This window comes from Eulemur rufifrons, chromosome 16, assembly GCF_041146395.1.
Source record: "Eulemur rufifrons isolate Redbay chromosome 16, OSU_ERuf_1, whole genome shotgun sequence".
NCBI lineage: Eukaryota > Metazoa > Chordata > Mammalia > Primates > Lemuridae > Eulemur > Eulemur rufifrons.
This window is the reverse complement of record NC_090998.1, coordinates 41,010,493-41,033,637: the sequence shown is the minus strand read 5'-3', so window position 1 is coordinate 41,033,637 and position 23,145 is coordinate 41,010,493. Positions and strand designations below refer to the sequence as shown.

General features: G+C 44.8%; 2 protein-coding genes across 2 annotated transcripts; both read left to right on the top strand.

Moving 5' to 3' along the window:
• The first annotated feature begins 444 nt into the window (after positions 1–444).
• Positions 445–5,743, top strand: LOC138397228 (keratin, type II cytoskeletal 6A). Its single transcript, XM_069491198.1, has 9 exons — positions 445–1,050; positions 1,958–2,172; positions 2,521–2,581; positions 2,740–2,835; positions 2,958–3,122; positions 3,612–3,737; positions 4,925–5,145; positions 5,360–5,394; positions 5,508–5,743. Exons 1-9 carry the CDS (start codon positions 511–513, stop codon positions 5,741–5,743), a joined length of 1,695 nt encoding a protein of 564 aa, XP_069347299.1. The 5' UTR covers positions 445–510.
• An 11,684-nt stretch (positions 5,744–17,427) lies between these two features.
• On the top strand, positions 17,428–22,658 carry LOC138397408 (keratin, type II cytoskeletal 6A-like). Its single transcript, XM_069491375.1, has 9 exons — positions 17,428–17,967; positions 18,873–19,087; positions 19,436–19,496; positions 19,655–19,750; positions 19,873–20,037; positions 20,527–20,652; positions 21,840–22,060; positions 22,275–22,309; positions 22,423–22,658. The coding sequence occupies exons 1-9, from the start codon at positions 17,428–17,430 to the stop codon at positions 22,656–22,658; spliced, it is 1,695 nt and encodes a 564-aa protein (XP_069347476.1).
• Positions 22,659–23,145: the final 487 nt, after the last annotated feature.

Below are 23,145 nucleotides of genomic sequence, written 5' to 3'. Positions count from 1 at the left end.
GGCCACTTCTTGCTCAGGCCTCGGGCAAATGCCAGTGCGCCGCAGGGAGACTCCCACTGGCATGGGAGGGGTGGTGCCAGACAAGCAGAAAGCCTGTGTGGGAAGGGGGCACACAGGGAGTGCCTGATGAAGCACAGGGAAGGGACAATTATCACAGATCAGCTCCTTTTCTCCTTTGTTTGAGGACATGACTAATTCATGACTTCAGTGAATTTACATCCAGGCGTATTGTGTGAGGATCAAGTCAAGGCTGGAAGGCAGGAGAATTTCTCCATGACTAAAGGAATCCAAAAAGCACTCTTAGTATTTCATACCTTTCTAGAAACTGTGGGTGATCTCATCGTGCGTAAAGCCCAGCCCTTCCCGATGTGCAAGCTCACCTTCCAGGACTGAGCCCAGCCCAGGCTCACCACATATAAACTGCTGCCCGGAGCTCGCCTCACAGTCCTGCTCCTCTCCCTCCAGCCTCCAGCCTCTCGCGCTCTCTCAGCCTTCTCATCTTCTAGAACCATGTCCAGCAAATCCACCATAAGGAGCCACAGCAGCAGCCACCGTGGCTTCAGTGCCGGCTCGGCCAGAGTCCCCGGGGTCTCTCGCTCTGGCTTCAGCAGCGTCTCCGTGTCCCGCTCCCGGGGCAGTGGTGGCCTTGGTGGAGTGTGTGGAGGAGCTGGCTTCGGCAGCCGGAGCCTCTACAACCTGGGGGGCTCCAAGAGGATCTCCCTCGGAGGGGGCAGCTGTGGCATCAGCGGTGGATATGGCAGCAGAGTTGGAGGTGGCTATGGCTTCGGCGGTGGAGCCGGCAGTGGATTCGGTTTTGGCGGTGGAGCTGGTGGTGGCTTTGGGCTCGGTGGTGGAGCCGGCTTTGGTGGTGGCTATGGGGGCTCTGGCTTCCCCGTGTGCCCCCCTGGAGGCATCCAAGAGGTCACAATCAACCAGAACCTCCTCACCCCTCTGAACCTGCAAATCGACCCCACCATCCAGCGGGTGAGGACCGAGGAGCGCGAGCAGATCAAGACCCTCAACAACAAGTTCGCCTCCTTCATCGACAAGGTGAGACATGAGGCCGTGGCCTCCACAGAGTCTCTGGATGCGAGAAACAAAAATCCTCCTACTGGGGGACACGTAGGAAAGAGGGACAAGGGGTTCAGACTAGCTCTGCACGGGGATGCCAGATGCCCCATGCTGACAGCTGGCAGCAGGTGATGAGATGCATCTAACGACTGACCCTGTTAAGGGGCCTCATCCCTGCCCGGGAAGAGCTCTCACCTTTTCATAACATTGAATCCCAGATGGGGCAAGGAGAGATGGCATGGGTTCATTCTTCCCTCTCAGGTGGCTCAGAGACTACAAAGAATATGACAGTAGTCAATTATAGCTGGTAAATTACACTCTGGAGTCTGTAAAATTTTTTTTTTTAAAGAACAGGGAAAGATATTTTTGGTAGACTAAGAGAAAAGAGACTTAGAAAAATTTGTACAATATGTAGAATGCCAATTTTCCCTAAAAACAATGACGATAAAATTAGAATACTTTAGAGCAGACACAGGCACTGAAGGGGACGCTGGACTGGAATCTGGTCATTAGGCAGCACACAGCATGCCTCTGACTGAGGTCCTGTCACTCAGGAAAACTGGATACAATATCTCAGGTAAACACTGTTTGAAAACTAGATTTCTCGCTGTGCTTGGAAAATGGGGAGGAAATATTGAAAGTCACTGGAATGCTCAACAACTTAGAAGGGGAGAACACCTGAATGTTCCATAGGAGAATTTCCCAAGTTAAATCTATGGGGTGCAAAGGGAAAAGGTTTTAGGGAGCAGAACGCAGCCTGAGCCATCCGCATGCACTGTAGGATCCCAGCACCGTGGGACACTGCAGACCTGCCAGGAAACATGATGCCACAGACACTTCTTGCTTCCTTCCTGTCTGGCAAATGACCGTCTTGTCTCCTCTCCAGGTGCGGTTCCTAGAGCAGCAGAACAAGGTCCTGGACACCAAGTGGACCCTGCTCCAGGAGCAGGGCACCAAGACCGTGAGGCAGAACCTGGAGCCTTTGTTCGAGCAGTACATCAACAACCTCAGGAGGCAGCTGGACAGCATCCTTGGGGACAAAAGCCGCCTGGACTCGGAGCTCAGAGGCATGCAGGACACGGTGGAGGACTTCAAGAACAAGTGAGTCAAGGGGGAAAATGGGCTGAGCGTTCTGAAGCACACACTTCAAGACAATGGGTGACCAGGTCCAGATGGGGGCAGGATTCCTACCAAAACATGTCCATGCTAACGAAACTCACAAACTGCTACCTAGAAACAAATCTGCAAGTACAAAGGAGAGCCAGGGAAGGACCAGGGAGATTAGAGAAGTGAAAAATTTAGTAGCAACAGAAAACGGCCTTTAGGCTGTCTGTGGCAGGAAGGAAGAATCAGGACATATTGCACATAGGGACAGTGTGGGATCACGGGCTGCTTTTCTGATTCCTGCCACCACTGGCTCAGTGGAGTCTTACACCTTCCTTCCTGCAGGTACGAAGATGAAATCAACAAGCGCACAGCAGCAGAGAATGAATTTGTGACTCTGAAGAAGGTGAGCAGATTCAGCCAGGCTGTCAGGCTTCTTTGCTAAAGGACAGAAATGACTCCGTGTCTCTGCTCACCTGTGAGAGGAGGATTGGCAGGGAGACTCAACTGTGGGTAGACGGGGCAGGGGCTCAGCTGACGGCACGTTGTCGGCTCTTTCCCCAGGACGTGGATGCTGCCTACATGAATAAGGTTGAACTGCAAGCCAAGGTAGACAGCCTTACAGACGAGATCAATTTCCTGAGAGCCTTCTATGACGCAGTAAGCATCTCCACTCTCCTTTTGTTTGCTCTATGGAGTCTGTGAAGGGGGAGGATCCATGGGCTCGGGTAGTGCTTTTAATGGCACAGGGGTAAGTGGCCTCACAAACTTGTGTTCTGCAGGAACTGTCTCAGATGCAAACCCACATCTCAGACACTTCCGTGGTCCTGTCCATGGACAACAACCGTAACCTGGACCTGGACAGCATCATCGCCGAAGTCAAAGCCCAATATGAGGAGATTGCTCAGAGGAGCCGCGCTGAGGCTGAGTCCTGGTACCAGACCAAGGTGAGCAGGGAGGTGGCAGCTGCCAGGAAATCCCCGTGTCCCACCCTGCATACCAGAAGGCTAGAGACTTCACTGGGGAAATCTACTGAAAAGAATCTAGCATCCTCTCACATGACATGTACCCTGCACTGTCAGAGTAGATATTTGTAGAGATTATGCCTAAGTGTAAGAGGAAAAGTGAGAAGGATGCTCATGTTGAGAAGCACTAGGAATCTTTGCTTTTCGCTTCCCCCTCAGTGCTGGCTCTTAGTCATATAGTACAGAGCACTGCCAGGCCCTAAGGGACGAGGCACTCAGTGGTCCCACAATGAGGATGGTCTTGATTGGGTTTCACAAGTCTTATCAATCCTGTCAAATCAACTTTTCTTAAATACCCTGAGGAGAAGCCGTTAGGTTCAAGCTCAACACATGCCTGATTCAGAAGTGAAAGTCACTGTTCACCTGTGTAAACTCATAGACACTGTCTCTCTCTCCACCTCTGGACTGCAGTACGAGGAGCTGCAGGTTACCGCGGGCAGACACGGGGACGACCTGCGCAACACCAAGCAGGAGATTGCTGAGATCAACCGCATGATCCAGAGGCTGAGATCTGAGATTGACCACGTCAAGAAGCAGGTATGGTGAGGGCCAGTGGTGAAGAGAAGCCCCCCTTCCTTGCTAGACCGTCAGCCAGTCATTAATCATCATCTGGGAAGGTCCCCAGGATCTAAGGGAAAAGCAGGGAGAGGGGGACCTGTACTTCCCCAGTGGTTAGGAGACATGGCTCCTACTTAGTGCCTGGTATTGACAGGTGTACAGAAGCCATGCCAACTGATTAGAGCATTAGCAATACAGTCTAGAGCTGCGGTTACCAACCCCTACCCTATGGACCAGTACCGGTCATTGGAGTGTTAGGGTAAGGCCGCAGAGCTCCACACTGCTCCTCTTTCCTCACCTCCACTATCTGTGGAAAAATTGTCTTCCATGAAACTTAGGAACTGGGAATGTGGGTGCACACCAGGAGGTGAGCCCTGGGCAAGCTAGTGTATTTAAAGCTTCTTCTCATCGCTGGCATCACAGCCTGAGCTCCACCTCCTGCCCAACATCCCACCCTCTACCCACCTACACATGGATAAACTGTCTTCCGTGAGACTGTTCCCTGGTGCCAAGAAGGTGGGGAACCACTGGGCTAGAGGCATTGGAGAGTTTACTTAAGAAGACTGATTGACTTGGGAATTGCAGAGAAGCAACTTGGAAAGATAAGAACAGGCAAGAAAGCCTGAGGAACATTGTGGCAAATGTGCTCAAGATTCAGGTGAAAAAGACAGAGGAAAAGGGGCGTTGGCCAAGCACAGTGCTGCCCAAATGAGCGAGAGACTCAGGGGGGAAGGTGGCAAGGTCTCAGCAGTCTCAAGTGAAAACTCATCCCCTCACTTAAAGATGCTCATAAGTTGTTGTTAGTTAGTGGGCGTCCATATGAGATATTCATAAACGATCTTGATTTGACTGTGGGGACAACATTCCAAACAAAACGCAGTTCCATTTCTTCCAATGTCCCTTTGTCTTATGTCCACTGTAGTGTCTCCCATCAGTGACAAACCACATTCTCATGCAGGGTGGTTAAGGAAAAGGGGTATGTGTGTTTGTAAAATGAACCAGACTAGACAAAAACTACAGAATAGAAAAGTAGTGGAAAGGAAGGTTAAAGTTCATTCACCGTCCATTTTGGGCTCCAGGCACCTTCCTCACTGGGATGGAAGAGCCAGGCTCCTGTGCTCTAAGGCACCAGATCCAGGTGAATTCACTCTTGCTTTCCCTTCCAGTGCGCCAACCTGCAGGCCGCTATTGCGGATGCAGAGCAGCGTGGGGAGCTGGCCCTCAAGGACGCCAGGAGCAAGCTGGAAGGGCTGGAGGATGCCCTGCAGAAGGCCAAGCAGGACATGGCCCGGCTGCTGAAGGAGTACCAGGAGCTCATGAATGTGAAGCTGGCCCTGGACGTGGAGATCGCCACCTACCGCAAGCTGCTGGAGGGCGAGGAGTGCAGGTGGGTCCCTAAGCACCTGCTCAAGCACCTGAGCACACCTAGATGTCTGGCACCCAGCACAGCATCAGGGCACACCTGCCATGGCTAGAATTGCTAGTCCTGAAAAACCCCTGGAAGAGCAGTTTCCCGGGGACTGTTGCTCACATTGAGCTTCCCACACGGGGCCAGGAATGGCTCACTGAGGTCTCACCCTGCTTGTGTTCCTCCCCTCTAGGCTGAATGGCGAAGGCGTCGGACAAGTCAACATCTGTAAGTACCCTTGCTTGCCTTCCTCCCCTTTCCTGGCACTCTTCTGCTTGGGCTCTGGCTGGCAGAAGGAGCTCACCGTGTCTTCTTGTGTCCTTGTCCCCTCCCCACAACAGCCGTGGTGCAGTCCACCGTCTCCGGTGGCTATGGCGGTGCCGGCGGTGTCGGCAGTGGCGTAGGCCTGGGTGGAGGCAGCGGCTACTCCTACAGCAGTGGTCACAGCCTTGGAGGTGGCTTCAGTTCCAGCAGTGGCAGAGGCCTGGGGGGTGGCCTCAGCTCCGTGGGAGGCAGCAGTTCCTCCATCAAGTACACCACCACCACCACCTCCAGCAAGAAGAGCTACAAGCACTGAAGTCCTGCCGCCAGCTCTTGGTCCCACAAGCCTCAGGCCCCGGTCTGGCTGCAGAGCCCTCTCCTCAGGTCGCTTGTCCTCTCCTGGCCTCCGGTCTCTCCTGCTCTCTGAGTGAGAGCCGAGGCTGGATGCTGAGTGCCCTCACTGCTCCTCTCTGTCTACACCTGACCCTCCTGAGCTTCCTTTGCTCACCATCATAAGGTCAAACTCTCGACTAACATCATGATTCCATCACCACTGGAGCTTCAGTTAGTTACTATATTATAATCTCTTGCCTCCCATGTTCTATCTCTGAGGCTGAGCATTAGAACAAAGTTATCTTCGCCCCTTTTCATTACCAAAAATGCTGCCTGGGGCTTGTTCCAGAATAGGGCAACTTGCATTTAATTTCCACTGGCCCCAAATCTCCCACCTTACAAGCGGTGTGAACTTCTCCTCTAGCTCCCATGAAGGCACAAGTGACCAGTCCTATGATGTACAGAGTCTGTATCCCTATGATGTTTTCTCTGCTCTTTGCTTCCTTGTAATTGCTAAATAAAGCAGATTTATAATATAGTGTTTGATGTTGTCTTGCTTTGGGGCCAAAGGTTGTCAAACTTTTTCATCTGATAAAGGAGTTTTCATTTTTAAATGATAATGCATTCCCTGTATACATAACTCTCCTCCTTTAGAGAGATTCAGCAACTGTGATTTAAGGTCTTCACATTTAGGGTGTCTACCCACATCAAAGTCCATGTACCTTTTTGGCAAGTGGAGTGGGAGGTGTCTGGTCCACCGTCACTCTACGCTCTTAACCGTCCATACTAGGAACCACAGGCACAGTTCCTCTGCCATGGTTTCTAAGCCTGTTTCTCACCCTATGCCAGTACTCAGCCTAAATGCCCGGATTAGAAATGTATTCCGGATCAATTAGAGCAAGGGACATTTGACAAGAGAATCAGATATTTTATTATTAATAATAAGTAAAATTGGCTTCACAACCAAGAAACTTGCCTGACAACATGTATTAAGGTCAAGGAAAGTGTGTGTACTACCGAAGTGGAATTAATTTCTAGAAATGCATCCTGAAGCCACAGTACTAATGTAGAAAGGTGTGTGCACATGCACAGCTGGGAAACCTTGTGCACAACAGGGAAAATTGGAGCACTCAAACTGGTCAAGTTAAGGGTCCAAAGAGTCAGGACAAAACTCAGATTCTTATCCCTTGAGGGGTGAAGACAGTAGAAGGAGAAAATCCCCTTTTCTCACACCGTAAGCCTCTCATAGAGATTCGAAGAGACCAAGTGCTTGTCGCTCAGAAGACAGGATCTCATCCCTGTCCCAGTTTAACGTCCAGGGATGGATGAGGGAAAACCCAGGATGAGGACTGGGGTTGGTCAGTTCACTCACACTGTCCTGGAGCCGCTTCACTCCTGTTGTGTCCACGAGTGGTGATTATCCTCCTAACTCTCAGATTCTCGTATTACCGAAGACATCATCTTGGATTGTACTGGTGCTTCTAGTTCCTACTCTGTGAGTACCGAGCCCCTCTAACTGTTTCCCCAGCAACATGGGAACCCCTCACTTTCTGCCCAGAACTTTCCTGATGGCAGTAAGGTGAAGACTGACTTCTGAAATCCAAGCACACTTACCACAGGTACCCCTGAGCAATAATGAAAGAGAATATAATCGACAAGGAAAATTATCTAGGATATAGTAATACACAAAAAGGAGGTTAAAATAGTTTATCTCTACATATGTATTTAAACAGCTTTAAATCCTATGGTGCTTGGATATGAAAAATACAATAAAGGAATACTACCGACAATTGTCACCAATTTGATAACTTAGTTTTGTAAGAATTGGTATTAATTATTCTTTAAAAGTTTGGTAGAATTCAGTGGTGAAGTCATGCAGCCTTGGACTTTTCTTTGTTGGAGGCCTTTTCATTGCTATTCAATCTCGTTACTTGGACTGGTCTGTTCAGGATTTCTATTTCTTTGTTCAATCTTGGTAGGTTGTATGTGTCCAGGAATCTATCCATTTCCTCTAGGTTTTTGAATTTATGGGCACATACTTGATCAAGTAGTCTCTAATGATCCTTTGTATTTCTGTGGTATCCATTGTGATGTCTTTTTTTTGTTTTTGATTTTATTTATTTGGGTCTTCTTAGACTTAGTCCTTACTTAGTCTAGCTAGTGGTTTGTAGATTTTGTTTATCTTTTCAAAAGCCTAGTTTTTGTTTTGTTAATCTTTTGTATGTTTTAGTCTCAATTTCATTTCTTTCTCCTCTCTTCTTTATTCTTTCTTTTCTTCTATTAATTTTGGACTTTGTTCTTGCTTTTCTAGTTTCTAAGGTTCATCTTTAGGTTGAATCTTCTAGTTTTTTTTTTTTTTTTTGATGTAAGCATTTATTGTTATAAACTAGTCCCTGTGTCAATTCTTCTCAAACTATTCCAAAACACTGAAGCAGAGAAAATTCTTTCTGACTCCTTCTATGAGGCCAGCTTAACCCTGATAACAAAACCGGATAAGGGCACAACAGAAAACAGAAAACTACAGGCCAGTATCCCTGATGACATCAACACAAGATGCAAAAATCCTCAACAAAATACTAGTAAACCAAATCCACCAACACATTAAAAAGATAATACAACATGATGAAGTGGGATTCACCCCAGGAATGAGATAAATCAATAAATGTTATACATCACATCAATACAATGAAGGACAAAAACCACATGAACATCTCAACAGATACAGAAAAATAATTTGATAGAATTCAACATCCTTTCATGGTAAAAACCCGTAATAAATTAGGTATAGAGAAAAGTACCTTAACCTAATACAGGTCATATATGCTAAACCCACAACTAACGTCTTTCTGAATGGGGAAAGGCTAAAAGCTTTCCTCTAAGAACCGGAACAAGAGAAGATGCCCATTCTCACCACTCTTATTCAATATAGTACCTGAAGTCCTAGCCATAGCAATTAGGCAAGAGAAAGAAATAAAGGGCATCCAATTTGAAAGGAGGAAGTCAAATTGTCCCTGTTTGCAGATGACATGATCTTACATATATATAAAAAACCCTAGAGACTCTACCAAGAAACTCTTAGAATTGATAACCAAATTCAGTAAAGTTGCAGAATACATGATTAACATACAAAGATCGGTGGTGTTTCTATATGCAAACAACAAACTAGCTGAGAAAGAAATCAAGAAGTCAATCCTATTACCCCATTTACAATAGCTACAAATAATGAGACTATCCATATAATTATTAGAGAAATTGAATTAATAATATATAAACTTCTAAGAAAGCAAGCACTGGGTTAGAGATTTTCATTGGGTAATTCTACCAACATTAAAAAATGAAATGGCACCAATACTCTACCATTTCTGCCAGAAAATAAAAGCACAGAAAATGCTTTCTAACTCATTCTATGGAGGCCAGTATTATACTGACATCAAAACTAGACGAAGACATTTCAAGAAAGAAAAACTATAGACCAATGCCTCTTACAAACATAGACACAAAAATATTCAACAAAATGTTACCAAATTACATCTGAGCAAATATATACAGAATTATACATCAGGACCAGCTGGAATTTATTTCAGATATGCAAGGCTAGTTCATCCTTCCAAATTAATCAATACAATCCACCACATCACAGGGCTGGAAAGAAGGAAAATCAGATGATTATAACAACTGATGCAAAAAAGGTGTGTGACTTAACCCAACATCGATTCATATTTAAAAAAAAAAAAAAACTCTGAGAAAAGAAGGACTAGGAAGCAATTTTCTAAACTTGGTAAACAATGTCTAAAAACAATCATACAGCTAACATCATACTTGATGATGAGAGAATGGACCCTTTCTCCCTAGGACTGAGAACAAGGTGAGCATGTCCTGTCTCTCCACTATCCTTCACATTGTACTGGAAGTCTAACTACAGTCACAAGATGAGAAAGAGTAATAAGAGTTATATAGATTAGAAATTAAGAAATACAACTGTCTTTATTCTCCCATGACATTATAGGCTACGTAGAAAATCCCAAAGACTCTACCAAAACCCTCCTAGAAGTAATAAGCAAATATAGCAAAATTATAGGACACAGGTTATCAGATGAAAGTAAGTACTTTCTTACATACCAGAAATGAAGGACTGAAATTTCAAATTAAAAATCAATACCATTCAGCATGCACCAAAAGATTAAGTACTTAGGCATAAATCTAAGAAATTATGCAGAGAATCTCTATGTGGAAAACTACAAAATACTGATAAAAGAAATCAAAGATGTAAATGAATGAAGATCTATTCCATACTCATGGATTGGAAGACTCAATATTATTAAGATATCAATTCTTTCTAATTTGATATATAGATCAACACAATCCCAATCAAAATTCCAACAAGCTATTTTTTAAATATCAACAAACTGAATAAAGATTATATAGGAAGGCAAAGGATCTTTTCAAGGTGAAGAGGTGAAACACAGGGTAATTTTTAGGGTGGTAAAACTCTTCCTTGTGGCAATGTAGTGGTGAAACCATGACATTATGCATTTGTTCAAATTCATAGAATATTTCAGGGAGATTTTTTTTTTTTTTTTTTTTGAGACAGAGTCTCACTCTGTTGCCCAGGCTAGAGTGAGTGCCGTGGCGTCAGCCTAGCTCACAGCAACCTCAAACTCCTGAGCTCAAGCGATCCTCCTGTCTCAGCCTCCCGAGTAGCTGGGACTACAGGCATGCACCACCATGCCCGGCTAATTTTTTCTATATATATTTTTAGCTGTCCATATAATTTCTTTCTATTTTTAGTAGAGGTGGGGTCTCGCTCTTGCTCAGGCTGGTCTCGAACTCCTGAGCTCAAAGGATCCGCCCACCTCGGCCTCCCAGAGTGCTAGGATTACAGGCGTGAGCCACCGCGCCCGGCCCAGGGAGATTTTTTAAATTAATATTATTTTTAATTGACAAATCATAATTGCATAAATGTACAATATGATGTTTTGACACAAGTATACAATGTGGGATGATTAAATCAATCTAATTAAAATATTCATCACCTCATTTATGATTTTTTGTAGTGAGACATTTGAAATTTTCTCCCTTATTTTGCAATATTCAAATGTTCTTACTATTTCTACCCTGCTGTGCAATAGATCTGAAAACCTATCCCCCTGTCTAAATGAAACTCTCTTTCCTTTCACCAGCAAGTCCCCATTCCCTCTATCTACCCCATCCCCAGTCTCTGATAACCATCATTCTACTCTCTACTTATGTGAGTTGAACATTTTTAGATTCCACATGTAAGTGAGATTACACAGTATTTATCTTTCTGTGCCTGGCTTATTTCACTCAGCAGAACATCCTCCAGGTTCATCCACATTGTCTTTATTCTTTAGAGCAGTTTTAGGTTTACATAAAAATTGTCCAGAAGGTACAAAGACTTACCATATACCTCTGTCCCCCACAACATCACAGCCTCACCCATTATCAACAACCCCCAGTGGAGTAGTACATGTGTTACAATCAAAGTGTTAATGTCTACATTCATGTCATTATTACCCAAAGTTCATAGTTTACATTAGGGTTCACTCTGGGTTTGGAAAAATGTATAATAACATCTTTTTACCACTGTAATATCATACAGGATAGTTGCACTGCCCTAAAAATCCTCTACACTCTGTCTATTGACACCCCGTCCTCCCTTAACACTTGATAGCCATTGATCGTTTTACTGTCTTCATAGTTTTGCCTGTTTCACAATGTCTTATGGTTGGAATCGTACAGTATGTATCCTTTTCAGATTGTATGCTTTCACTTAATAATGTGCATTTAAGTTTCATCCATGTCTTTTCATGGTCTGATAGCTCATTCCTTCTTAGTGCTGAATAATATTTCACTGTCTGATGTGGCACAGATTGTTTATTCACTCACCTACCTAAATACATCTTGGTTGCCTCCAAGTTTTGGCAATTAGGAATAAAGTTGCTATAAATACCTTTGTGCAGGTTTTTGTATAGGCATAAGTTTCAACTCGTTAGAGTAAGTACCAAGAAATGTCATTGCTTAATTTTATGACAAGAGTATGTTCATTTTGTACAAAACTAGCCAGACTATCTTCCAAAGTGGCTATACAATTTTGCATTCCTACAAGCAATGAATGAGAGTTCTTGTTGCTCCACACCTTTGCCAGCATTTGGTGTTGTCATTGCTCTGAATTTTGGCCAATCTAGTAGGTGTGTAGTGTTATTTCATTGTTTTAATTTGCATTTGCCTGATGACATGTGATGTTGAGCATGTTTCATATGCTTATTTGCCATTTGTATATCTTCTTTGGTGATGTGTCTGTTAAAGACTTTGGCCCATTTTATAGTCAGGTTGTTTATTTCTTATTGTTAATTTTAAGAGTTCTTTGTATAGTTGGAATAAGAGTCCATATCATTTATCAGATATATCTTTTCCCAATATTTTCTCTCAGTCTGTGACTTGACTTCTCATTCTCTTGAGAAGACAGGATCTTTTATAGAGACGTTTTAATTTTAATGAAGCCCAGTTTATAAATTACTTCTTTCATAGTTCATGACTTTAGTATTATATTTAAAAAGTCATTGGCATACCCAAAGTCATTTAGTTTTTCTCCTATGCTATCTTCTAGCAGTTTTATAGTTCTGTGTTTATATTTAGAATTATGATCCATTTTGAGTTAGTTATTGTGGAGAGTGTGATGTCTGTGTCTAGGTTCATTTTTCTGCATGTAGATGTGTGGTTGTCCCAGCAACATCTTTTGAAAAAACTGTCTTTGTTTCATTGTATTGCTGTTGCTTCTTTGTCAAAGTTCAGTCGACTATATTTATGTGGGTCTAATTCTGGGCTCTCTATTTTGGTCCTTCATCTATTTGTCTATTCTTTCACAAATATCATGGTGTCTTGATAACTGTAGCTTCATCAGAAGTCTTAAAGTAGGATAGTTATAGTCCTCTGACTTTGTTCTTCTCTTTCTATAGTGTGTTAGCTATTCTGGGCCATTTGCCTCTCAATATAAACTTCAGAGTCAGTTTTTTAACATACACAAAACAACTTGCTGGGATTTTAATTGAGAAAAACCCATAGACATTTATACTATAGGTGAACCCTAATGTTTGAAACTTTTAAAGAATAATGTATGAGGTTTAGATATCCTAGGATGGAATATATAATGTGACAAAAGGATATAAGCACACTACAAATGTATTAGATAACTTCACTGAAGGGGGTGATAGAAGGAAAGGCTGACCTAAGTAACTCGAGAAAAAAGTGGAATCTATGAGACTAAAGGCAAAAGCAATTGTATGAACTGTGTGTAAGAACTGTACTTTGTCTGATAAGATTGTTTCCTAAGAGGTATGGCTAACAATTCTTAAACCAATATGTATGTGCATGAGTCTATTCTCCAAAGAAATAGAAAAATAGGAAACATATTTACATCTATATGTACATATATGTATGGCAAGACAGAGAAGGAGAGTGAAAGAGATATTGATTTGTTATCAATAACTGGCTGATGTAATTTTGGAGGTTGACAAGCCCCAAGATGGCAAGCTAGAGATCTAGGAGAGCCAAAGTTCTAGTTCTAGACTTGGTCCCAAGGCCTGAGAATCATAAGATCCAAAAGTGTAGTTCTAGTCAAAACCATGAAAGGCTTGAGATCTAGAAGCTGATGTTTTAGTTTAAGTCAAAAGGCAGGGGAAAAAGCAATGTCCCAGCTCAAAGACATTGAGGCAGGCAGAAGGATGATCCACTTATTCAGCCATTTAATTATGCTCAGGCCTTCAACTGATTGAATGGCCCCACTGACATTAGGAAGGACAATCTGTTTTACTTAGTATAACAATTCAAATTTTAATCTCTTCCAGGAGCACCTTCACAGACATATCCAGACTAATGTTTGAGCAAATATCTGGGCACCCCATGGCCCAGTCAAATTGATGGCATTTTATTGCATATTGGCAGTATTTTCTTAATAAGGCAAAGAAAGTACAGAGCCTGTGATTGGTGAGCCACTCTGCAGTGATCTTAGTTGGCTTGGTTGAATTAATGCTTAAAAGAATTAGTCACCCAGCCCTGTGTCACCATGAGAACCCATGTTAGCCTGTACATGGTCCTGGTTCTTACTGGCAGAATACTTCTGCAAATGGCAGGTTCAGAACATGCTCATCGCATTCAAAGATGACCAGTATTCAGAAAGGAACTATTCCATGATCCATAAAAGATCTATGCATTAAAAACTGAAGGGAATAGGGAAAACCAAATGTACTTAAAGAAAACTCAACACAAAAAAGGCACAATAAAATATTAGCCAATAAATTCAGTGAAATAATTGCCATTATAAAATAAGAGAATGGACCATATATTGAGACAATAAAACATAAAACACTATCTTGCAGAGCTCAGAAAAGGAACAGAGAAAAAATAAAGGCAAAATACAAATGACGGCCAAAGTGAAAGCAGCAAGAAGAGGGAAGACATTGGTGAATGTATAAAAATTTACTTACATGAAAAGATGGAGAAGAGCAAACAGTTACTAAAAAGGGACTAAAGAGAATATGTAGATATGGAAGACAAAGTAGAAACAATATAAGCATAATTAGAAAAGAGAGTATATGTATGTCATATTTATATATAAAATTTTAATATATATATGTATGCAAATGTTATATATAAAACACAGTAAAAGCCATATATATATGTGTACACACACACACACACACACACACACCCCAATACACACATCTCACATATTCCCCAGAAAAAGCACAGAAACATTTCCAGGTAAAGTTCCTGGAAGGATACACAAGGAACTAATAACACTGCTTACTTATATACACAAAAACTGGGTGGCTGGAGAATGGCCTTACCTTGTATGTTTTTCCTTAAATGTATATTAATTGTTCAATTTGTAAATGTAGAAATAAATGTGTAAGTAACTATATTCAATATAAAAATAGGCATTGGCCTATATCCACATCTGGAAAGTGTAAATAAATAAGAGAATTTTATTAATCCTCAAGTTTTAACTGTTTACAGAAATACAAAGGACATATAGCATATTTGAAACACTGTGAGTAAGCAATCAGGAAATCTCAAAGACTGAAATACCAGTCGGGACAATTGTTTCAAATAAATAAATAATACATAAAAGGATAATGGAAAATTGAATAGAGACTTGGTGTTAATAAATACATAAATGTTTAAGATGAAAAATAACAGTTGGCTATGTTTTTAAAGGGACTATCAATTAGACATTAATATTGAATCATTTGTTGAAGAAATAATATCATTTCTTCAAATTGTTTTCAAATAATTGAGTTGGTGAGTAAATAGGGTGGAAGTACAGAAGAAATAGGTTGGCCACGAGATAATGTTTGCAAAGCTATGTGACACAGATATAGGGGCCCATTGTGCTGGTGCTCTACTTTCCGACATGTTTGAAATATTACATAAAGAAAGAAAAGCAATATTTCACATTTGAAATCATTGAAAAAAGTGGTGATCTTTCTATTAGCTTAAAATGATTTTATTTTATTTTATTTTTTTTTTCAAGTTGAAAAACAAACAAATCTTTATTGTCTAGAAATATATATATAAAAAAAAAAAACCACCCAGAAAAGATGCTATTCTCTCATTTCCCCATCTTCTTCCTCTTCTTCAACACCTCTGATATAAAGGACATTATTACACCTTCCCCCTTTCCCGAGTCAGCACCTTCAAGTGTTACCACTCCCCAAACGGTGCGCAATGCACTCATTGTGTAGGCATACCCCCATCCCCTCCCCCACCCCCCACCTCAGTCTAATGTCCAATTGGTGTCGTTTCCAGATTTGTATTTAGGTGATGATCAAGGAAACCAATTTTCTGGTGAGTACATGTGATGCTTGTTTTTCCATTCTTGGGATACTTCACTTAATATAATGGGTTCCAACTCTCTCCAGGAGAACCATAGAGATGTTGTATCTTCATCATTCCTTATAGCTGAGTAGTATTCCATGGTATACATATACCACAGTTTACTAATCCAATCATGTATTGATGGGCATTTGGGTTGTTTCCACATCTTTGCTATTGTGAATTGTGCTGCTATAAACATTTGGGTACATGTGCCTTTGTTACAGAATGACCTTTTTTCCTTTGGGTATATGCCCAGTAATGGGATTGCTGGGTCAAATGGCAGGTCTACTTGAATCTGTTTAAGATACCTCCATAATGCTTTCCACAGAGGTTGCACTAGTTTGCAGTCCCACCAGCAGTGTATTAGTGTTCCTGTCTCTCCACACCCACGCCAACATGTGTTGTTTTGGGTTTTTTTGATAAAGGCCATTCTCACTGGGGTTAAGTGATATCTCATTGTGGTTTTGATTTGCATTTCCCTGATGATTAGAGATGTTGAACACTTTTTCATATGTTTGTTAGCCATTTTTATATCTTCTTTTGAAAAATTTCTATTCATGTCCTTTGCCCACTTTTTGATAGGGTTGCTTGATTTTTTCTTGCTGATTTTCCTGAGTTCTAAATAGATTCTTGTTATCAGTCCTTTATCTGATGTGTAGTATGCAAAAATTTTTTCCCATTCTGTAGGTGGTCTGTTTATTCTCTGGACTGTTTCTTTGGCTGTGCAGAAGCTTTTTAATTTAATCATGTCCCATTCATTTATTTTTGTTGCTGCTGTGATTGCCTTGGGGGTCTTCTTCATAAATTCTTTGCCTAGGCCAATGTCTGTAAGAGTCTTTCCTACATTTTCTTCTAGAATTCTGATTGTATCACGCCTAAGGTTTAAGTCTGTTATCCACCGTGATTTGATTTTTGTGAGAGGTGAAAGCTGTGGGTCCTGTTTCAGTCTTCTACAAGTGGCTAACCAATTCTCCCAGCACCATTTATTGAATAGGGATTCTTGTCCCCAGAGTATATTCTTTCCCGCTTTGTCGAAAATTAGGTGACTATATGAGGATGGTTCTATATTTGGATTTTCTGTTGTGTTCCACTGGTCTGTGTCCCTGCACTTGTGCCAATACCAGGCTGTTTTAAGAACCACGGCCTTGTAGTATAGTTTGAGGTCTGGCAAATTAATACCTCCCATTTTGTTTTTGTTGCTTAAAATTGCTTTTGCTATACGGGGTCTTCTTTGATTCCATACAAAGTGTATAATTATTTTCTCTATGTCTGTAAAGAATGATGTTGGTAATTTAATAGGGATTGCATTGAATCTGTAGATCACTCTATTAGCTTAAAATGATTTTAAATTTCCAAAATCTCTGCTGGTAGACGGAGCAGGCGGGGAACAGGCGATCACTCAGGACACTGTGAACACAGCACAACATGCAGGACCTTTGTATGAGAAAGTGACTAACTCGTAACTTCATGAATTGAGAATAGTCTTATTGTGCTGACATCAAGTCAAAGCTGGAGGCAGGAGCATTTTCCCTGACTAAAGGAAACAAAAAATGCAATCTTGGTATTTCACAACTTTTCTACTAATCCAGGTGTGATCTCACCGTGCGTAAAGCCCAGCCCTTCCCGATGTGCAAGCTCACCTTCCAGGACTGAGCCCAGCCCAGGCTCACCACATATAAACTGCTGCCCGGAGCTCGCCTCACAGTCCTGCTCCTCTCCCTCCAGCCTCCAGCCTCTCGCGCTCTCTCAGCCTTCTCGTCTTCTAGAACCATGTCCAGCAAATCCACCATAAGGAGCCACAGCAGCAGCCACCGTGGCTTCAGTGCCGGCTCGGCCAGAGTCCCCGGGGTCTCTCGCTCTGGCTTCAGCAGCGTCTCCGTGTCCCGCTCCCGGGGCAGTGGTGGCCTTGGTGGAGTGTGTGGAGGAGCTGGCTTCGGCAGCCGGAGCCTCTACAACCTGGGGGGCTCCAAGAGGATCTCCCTCGGAGGGGGCAGCTGTGGCATCAGCGGTGGATATGGCAGCAGAGTTGGAGGTGGCTATGGCTTCGGCGGTGGAGCCGGCAGTGGATTCGGTTTTGGCGGTGGAGCTGGTGGTGGCTTTGGGCTCGGTGGTGGAGCCGGCTTTGGTGGTGGCTATGGGGGCTCTGGCTTCCCCGTCTGCCCCCCTGGAGGCATCCAAGAGGTCACAATCAACCAGAACCTCCTCACCCCTCTGAACCTGCAAATCGACCCCACCATCCAGCGGGTGAGGACCGAGGAGCGCGAGCAGATCAAGACCCTCAACAACAAGTTCGCCTCCTTCATCGACAAGGTGAGACATGAGGCCGTGGCCTCCACAGAGTCTCTGGATGCAAGAAACAAAAATCCTCCTACTGGGGGACACGTAGGAAAGAGGGACAAGGGGTTCAGACTAGCTCTGCACGGGGATGCCAGATGCCCCATGCTGACAGCTGGCGGCAGGTGATGAGATGCATCTAACGACTGACCCTGTTAAGGGGCCTCATCCCTGCCCGGGAAGAGCTCTCACCTTTTCATAACATTGAATCCCAGATGGGGCAAGGAGAGATGGCATGGGTTCATTCTTCCCTCTCAGGTGGCTCAGAGACCACAAAGAAATTGATGGTAGTATGTGAGTTGATAAATTTCTTTCTGGGCAAGAAAAGAATTCTTTTAAAAAGAACAGAAAAAAATATTGTCTGTACATTAAGAAAACAGAGACTTAGAAATATTTATACAATATGTAGAAATGTCAATTTACCCTAAAAACAATGACCATAAAATTAGAATACTTTAAGGCAGACACGAGCACTGAAGGGGACGCTGGACTGGAATCTGGTCATTAGGCAGCACACAGCATGCCTCTGACTGAGGTCCTGTCACTCAGGAAAACTGGGCACAATGTGTCAGCTACACACTATTTGAAAACTAGATTTCTGGTTATATTTGGAAAATGGGGAGGAAATATTGAAAGTCACTTTTGTGTTCAAAAATTTAGAAGGGGAGAACACCTGAATGTTCCATAAGAGAATTTCCCAAGTTAAATCTATGGGGTGCAAAGGGAAAAGGTTTTAGGGAGCAGAACGCAGCCTGAGCCATCCGCATGCACTGTAGGATCCCAGCACCGTGGGACACTGCAGACCTGCCAGGAAACATGATGCCACAGACACTTCTTGCTTCCTTCCTGTCTGGCAAATGACCGTCTTGTCTCCTCTCCAGGTGCGGTTCCTAGAGCAGCAGAACAAGGTCCTGGACACCAAGTGGACCCTGCTCCAGGAGCAGGGCACCAAGCCTGCGAGGCAGAGCCTGGAGCCTTTGTTTGAGCAGTACATCAACAACCTCAGGAGGCAGCTGGACAGCATCCTTGGGGACAAAAGCCGCCTGGACTCGGAGCTCAGAGGCATGCAGGACACGGTGGAGGACTTCAAGAACAAGTGAGTCAAGGGGGAAAATGGGCTCAGCGTTCTGAAGCACACACTTCAAGACAATGGATGACCAGGTCCAGATGGGGGCAGGATTCCTAGCAAAACATGTCCATGCTAACGAAACTCACAAACTGCTACCTAGGAACAAATCTGCAAGTACAAAGGAGAGCCAGGGAAGGACCAGGGAGATTAGAGAAGTGAAAAATTTAGTAGCAACAAAAATTGGCCTTTAGGCTGTCTGTGGCAGGAAGGAAAAATCAGGACATATTGCACATAGGGACAGTGTGGGATCACGGGCTGCTTTTCTGATTCCTGCCACCACTGGCTCAGTGGAGTCTTACACCTTCCTTCCTGCAGGTATGAAGATGAAATCAACAAGCGCACAGCAGCAGAGAATGAATTTGTGACTCTGAAGAAGGTGAGCAGATTCAGCCAGGCTGTCAGGTTTCTTTGCTAAAGGACAGAAATGACTCCGTGTCTCTGCTCACCTGTGAGAGGAGGATTGGCAGGGAGACTCAACTGTGGGTAGACGGGGCAGGGGCTCAGCTGACGGCACGTTGTCGGCTCTTTCCCCAGGACGTGGATGCTGCCTACATGAATAAGGTTGAACTGCAAGCCAAGGTAGACAGCCTTACAGACGAGATCAATTTCCTGAGAGCCTTCTATGACGCAGTAAGCATCTCCACTCTCCTTTTGTTTGCTCTATGGAGTCTGTGAAGGGGGAGGATCCATGGGCTCGGGTAGTGCTTTTAATGGCACAGGGGTAAGTGGCCTCACAAACTTGTGTTCTGCAGGAACTGTCTCAGATGCAAACCCACATCTCAGACACTTCCGTGGTCCTGTCCATGGACAACAACCGTAACCTGGACCTGGACAGCATCATCGCCGAAGTCAAAGCCCAATATGAGGAGATTGCTCAGAGGAGCCGCGCTGAGGCTGAGTCCTGGTACCAGACCAAGGTGAGCAGGGAGGTGGCAGCTGCCAGGAAATCCCCGTGTCCCACCCTGCATACCAGAAGGCTAGAGACTTCACTGGGGAAATCTACTGAAAAGAATCTAGCATCCTCTCACATGACATGTACCCTGCACTGTCAGAGTAGATATTTGTAGTGATTATGCCTAAGTGTAAGAGGAAAAATGAGAATTATTCCCATGTTGAGAAGCACTAGGAATCTTTGCTTTTCGCTTCCCCCTCAGTGCTGGCTCTTAGTCGTATAGTACAGAGCACTGCCAGGCCCTAAGGGACGAGGCACTCAGTGGTCCCACAATGAGGATGGTCTTGATTGGGTTTCACAAGTCTTATCAATCCTGTCATATCAACTTTTCTTAAATACCCTGAGGAGAAGCCGTTAGGTTCAAGCACAACACATGCCTGATTCAGAAGTGAAAGTCACTGTTCACCTGTGTAAACTCATAGACACTGTCTCTCTCTCCACCTCTGGACTGCAGTACGAGGAGCTGCAGGTCACCGCGGGCAGACACGGGGACGACCTGCGCAACACCAAGCAGGAGATTGCTGAGATCAACCGCATGATCCAGAGGCTGAGATCTGAGATCGACCACGTCAAGAAGCAGGTATGGTGAGGGCCGGTGGTGAAGAGAAGCCCCCCTTCCTTGCTAGACCGTCAGCCAGTCATTAACCATCATCTGGGAAGGTCCCCAGGGTCTAAGGGAAAAGCAGGGAGAGGGTGACATGTACTTCCCCAGTGGTTAGGAAACATGGCTCCTACTTAGTGCCTGGTATTGACAGGTGTACAGAAGTCATGCCAACTGATCAGAGCATTAGCAATACAGTCTAGAGCTGCGGTTACCAACCCCTACCCTATGGACCAGTACCGGTCATTGGAGTGTTAGGGTAAGGCCGCAGAGCTCCACACTGCTCCTCTTTCCTCACCTCCACTATCTGTGGAAAAATTGTCTTCCATGAAACTTAGGAACTGGGAATGTGGGTGCACACCAGGAGGTGAGCCCTGGGCAAGCTAGTGTATGTAAAGCTTCTCCTCATCGCTGGCATCACAGCCTGAGCTTCACCTCCTGCCCAACACCCCACCCTCTACCCACCTATACATGGATAAACTGTCTTCCGTGAGACTGTTCCCTGGTGCCAAGAAGGTGGGGAACCACTGGGCTAGAGGCATTGGAGAGTTTACTTAAGAAGACTGATTGACTTGGGAATTGCAGAGAAGCAACTTGGAAAGATAAGAGCAGGCAAGAAAGCCTGAGGAACATTGTGGCAAATGTGCTCAAGATTCAGGTGAAAAAGACAGAGGAAAAGGGGCGTTGGACAAGCACAGTGCTGCCCAAGTGAGCGAGAGACTCAGGGGGGAAGGTGGCAAGGTCTCAGCGGTTTCAGGCGAAAACTCATCCCCTCACTTAAAAATGCTCATAAGTTGTTGTTAGTTAGTGGGCGTCCATATGAGATATTCATAAACGATCTTGATTTGACTGTGGGGACAACATTCCAAACAAAACGCAGTTCCATTTCTTCCAATGTCCCTTTGTCTTATGTCCACTGTAGCATCTCCCGTCAGTGACAAACCGCATTCTCATGCAGGGTGGTTAAGGAAAAGGGGTATGTGTGTTTGTAAAATGAACCAGACTAGACAAAAACTACAGAATAGAAAAGTAGTGGAAAGGAAGGTTAAAGTTCATTCACCGTCCATTTTGGGCTCCAGGCACCTTCCTCACTGGGATGGAAGAGCCAGGCTCCTGTGCTCTAAGGCACCAGATCCAGGTGAATTCACTCTTGCTTTCCCTTCCAGTGCGCCAACCTGCAGGCCGCTATTGCGGATGCAGAGCAGCGTGGGGAGCTGGCCCTCAAGGACGCCAGGAGCAAGCTGGAAGGGCTGGAGGATGCCCTGCAGAAGGCCAAGCAGGACATGGCCCGGCTGCTGAAGGAGTACCAGGAGCTCATGAATGTGAAGCTGGCCCTGGACGTGGAGATCGCCACCTACCGCAAGCTGCTGGAGGGCGAGGAGTGCAGGTGGGTCCCTAAGCACCTGCTCAAGCACCTGAGCACACCTAGATGTCTGGCACCCAGCACAGCATCAGGGCACACCTGCCATGTCCAGAATTGCTAGTCCTGAAAAACCCCTGGAAGAGCAGTTTCCCAGGGACTGTTGCTCACATTGAGCTTCCCACACGGGCCCAGGAATGGCTCACTGAGGTCTCACCCTGCCTGTGTTCCTCCCCTCTAGGCTGAATGGCGAAGGCGTCGGACAAGTCAACATCTGTAAGTACCCTTGCTTGCCTTCCTCCCCTTTCCTGGCACTCTTCTGCTTGGGCTCTGGCTGGCAGAAGGAGCTCACCGTGTCTTCTTGTGTCCTTGTCCCCTCCCCACAACAGCCGTGGTGCAGTCCACCGTCTCCGGTGGCTATGGCGGTGCCGGTGGTGTCGGCAGTGGCGTAGGCCTGGGCGGAGGCAGCGGCTACTCCTACAGCAGTGGTCACAGCCTTGGAGGTGGCTTCAGTTCCAGCAGTGGCAGAGGCCTGGGGGGTGGCCTCAGCTCCGTGGGAGGCAGCAGTTCCTCCATCAAGTACACCACCACCACCACCTCCAGCAAGAAGAGCTACAAGCACTGAAGTCCTGCCGCCAGCTCTTGGTCCCACAAGCCTCAGGCCCCGGTCTGGCTGCAGAGCCCTCTCCTCAGGTCGCTTGTCCTCTCCTGGCCTCCGGTCTCTCCTGCTCTCTGAGTGAGAGCCGAGGCTGGATGCTGAGTGCCCTCACTGCTCCTCTCTGTCTACACCTGACCCTCCTGAGCTTCCTTTGCTCACCATCATAAGGTCAAACTCTCGACTAACATCATGATTCCATCACCACTGGAGCTTCAGTTAGTTACTATATTATAATCTCTTGCCTCCCATGTTCTATCTCTGAGGCTGAGCATTAGAACAAAATTATCTCTGCCCCTTTTCATTACCAAAAATGCTGCCTGGGGCTTGTTCCAGAATAGGGCAACTTGCATTTAATTTCCACTGGCCCCAAATCTCCCACCTTACAAGCGGTGTGAACTTCTCCTCTAGCTCCCATGAAGGCACAAGTGACCAGTCCTATGATGTACAGAGTCTG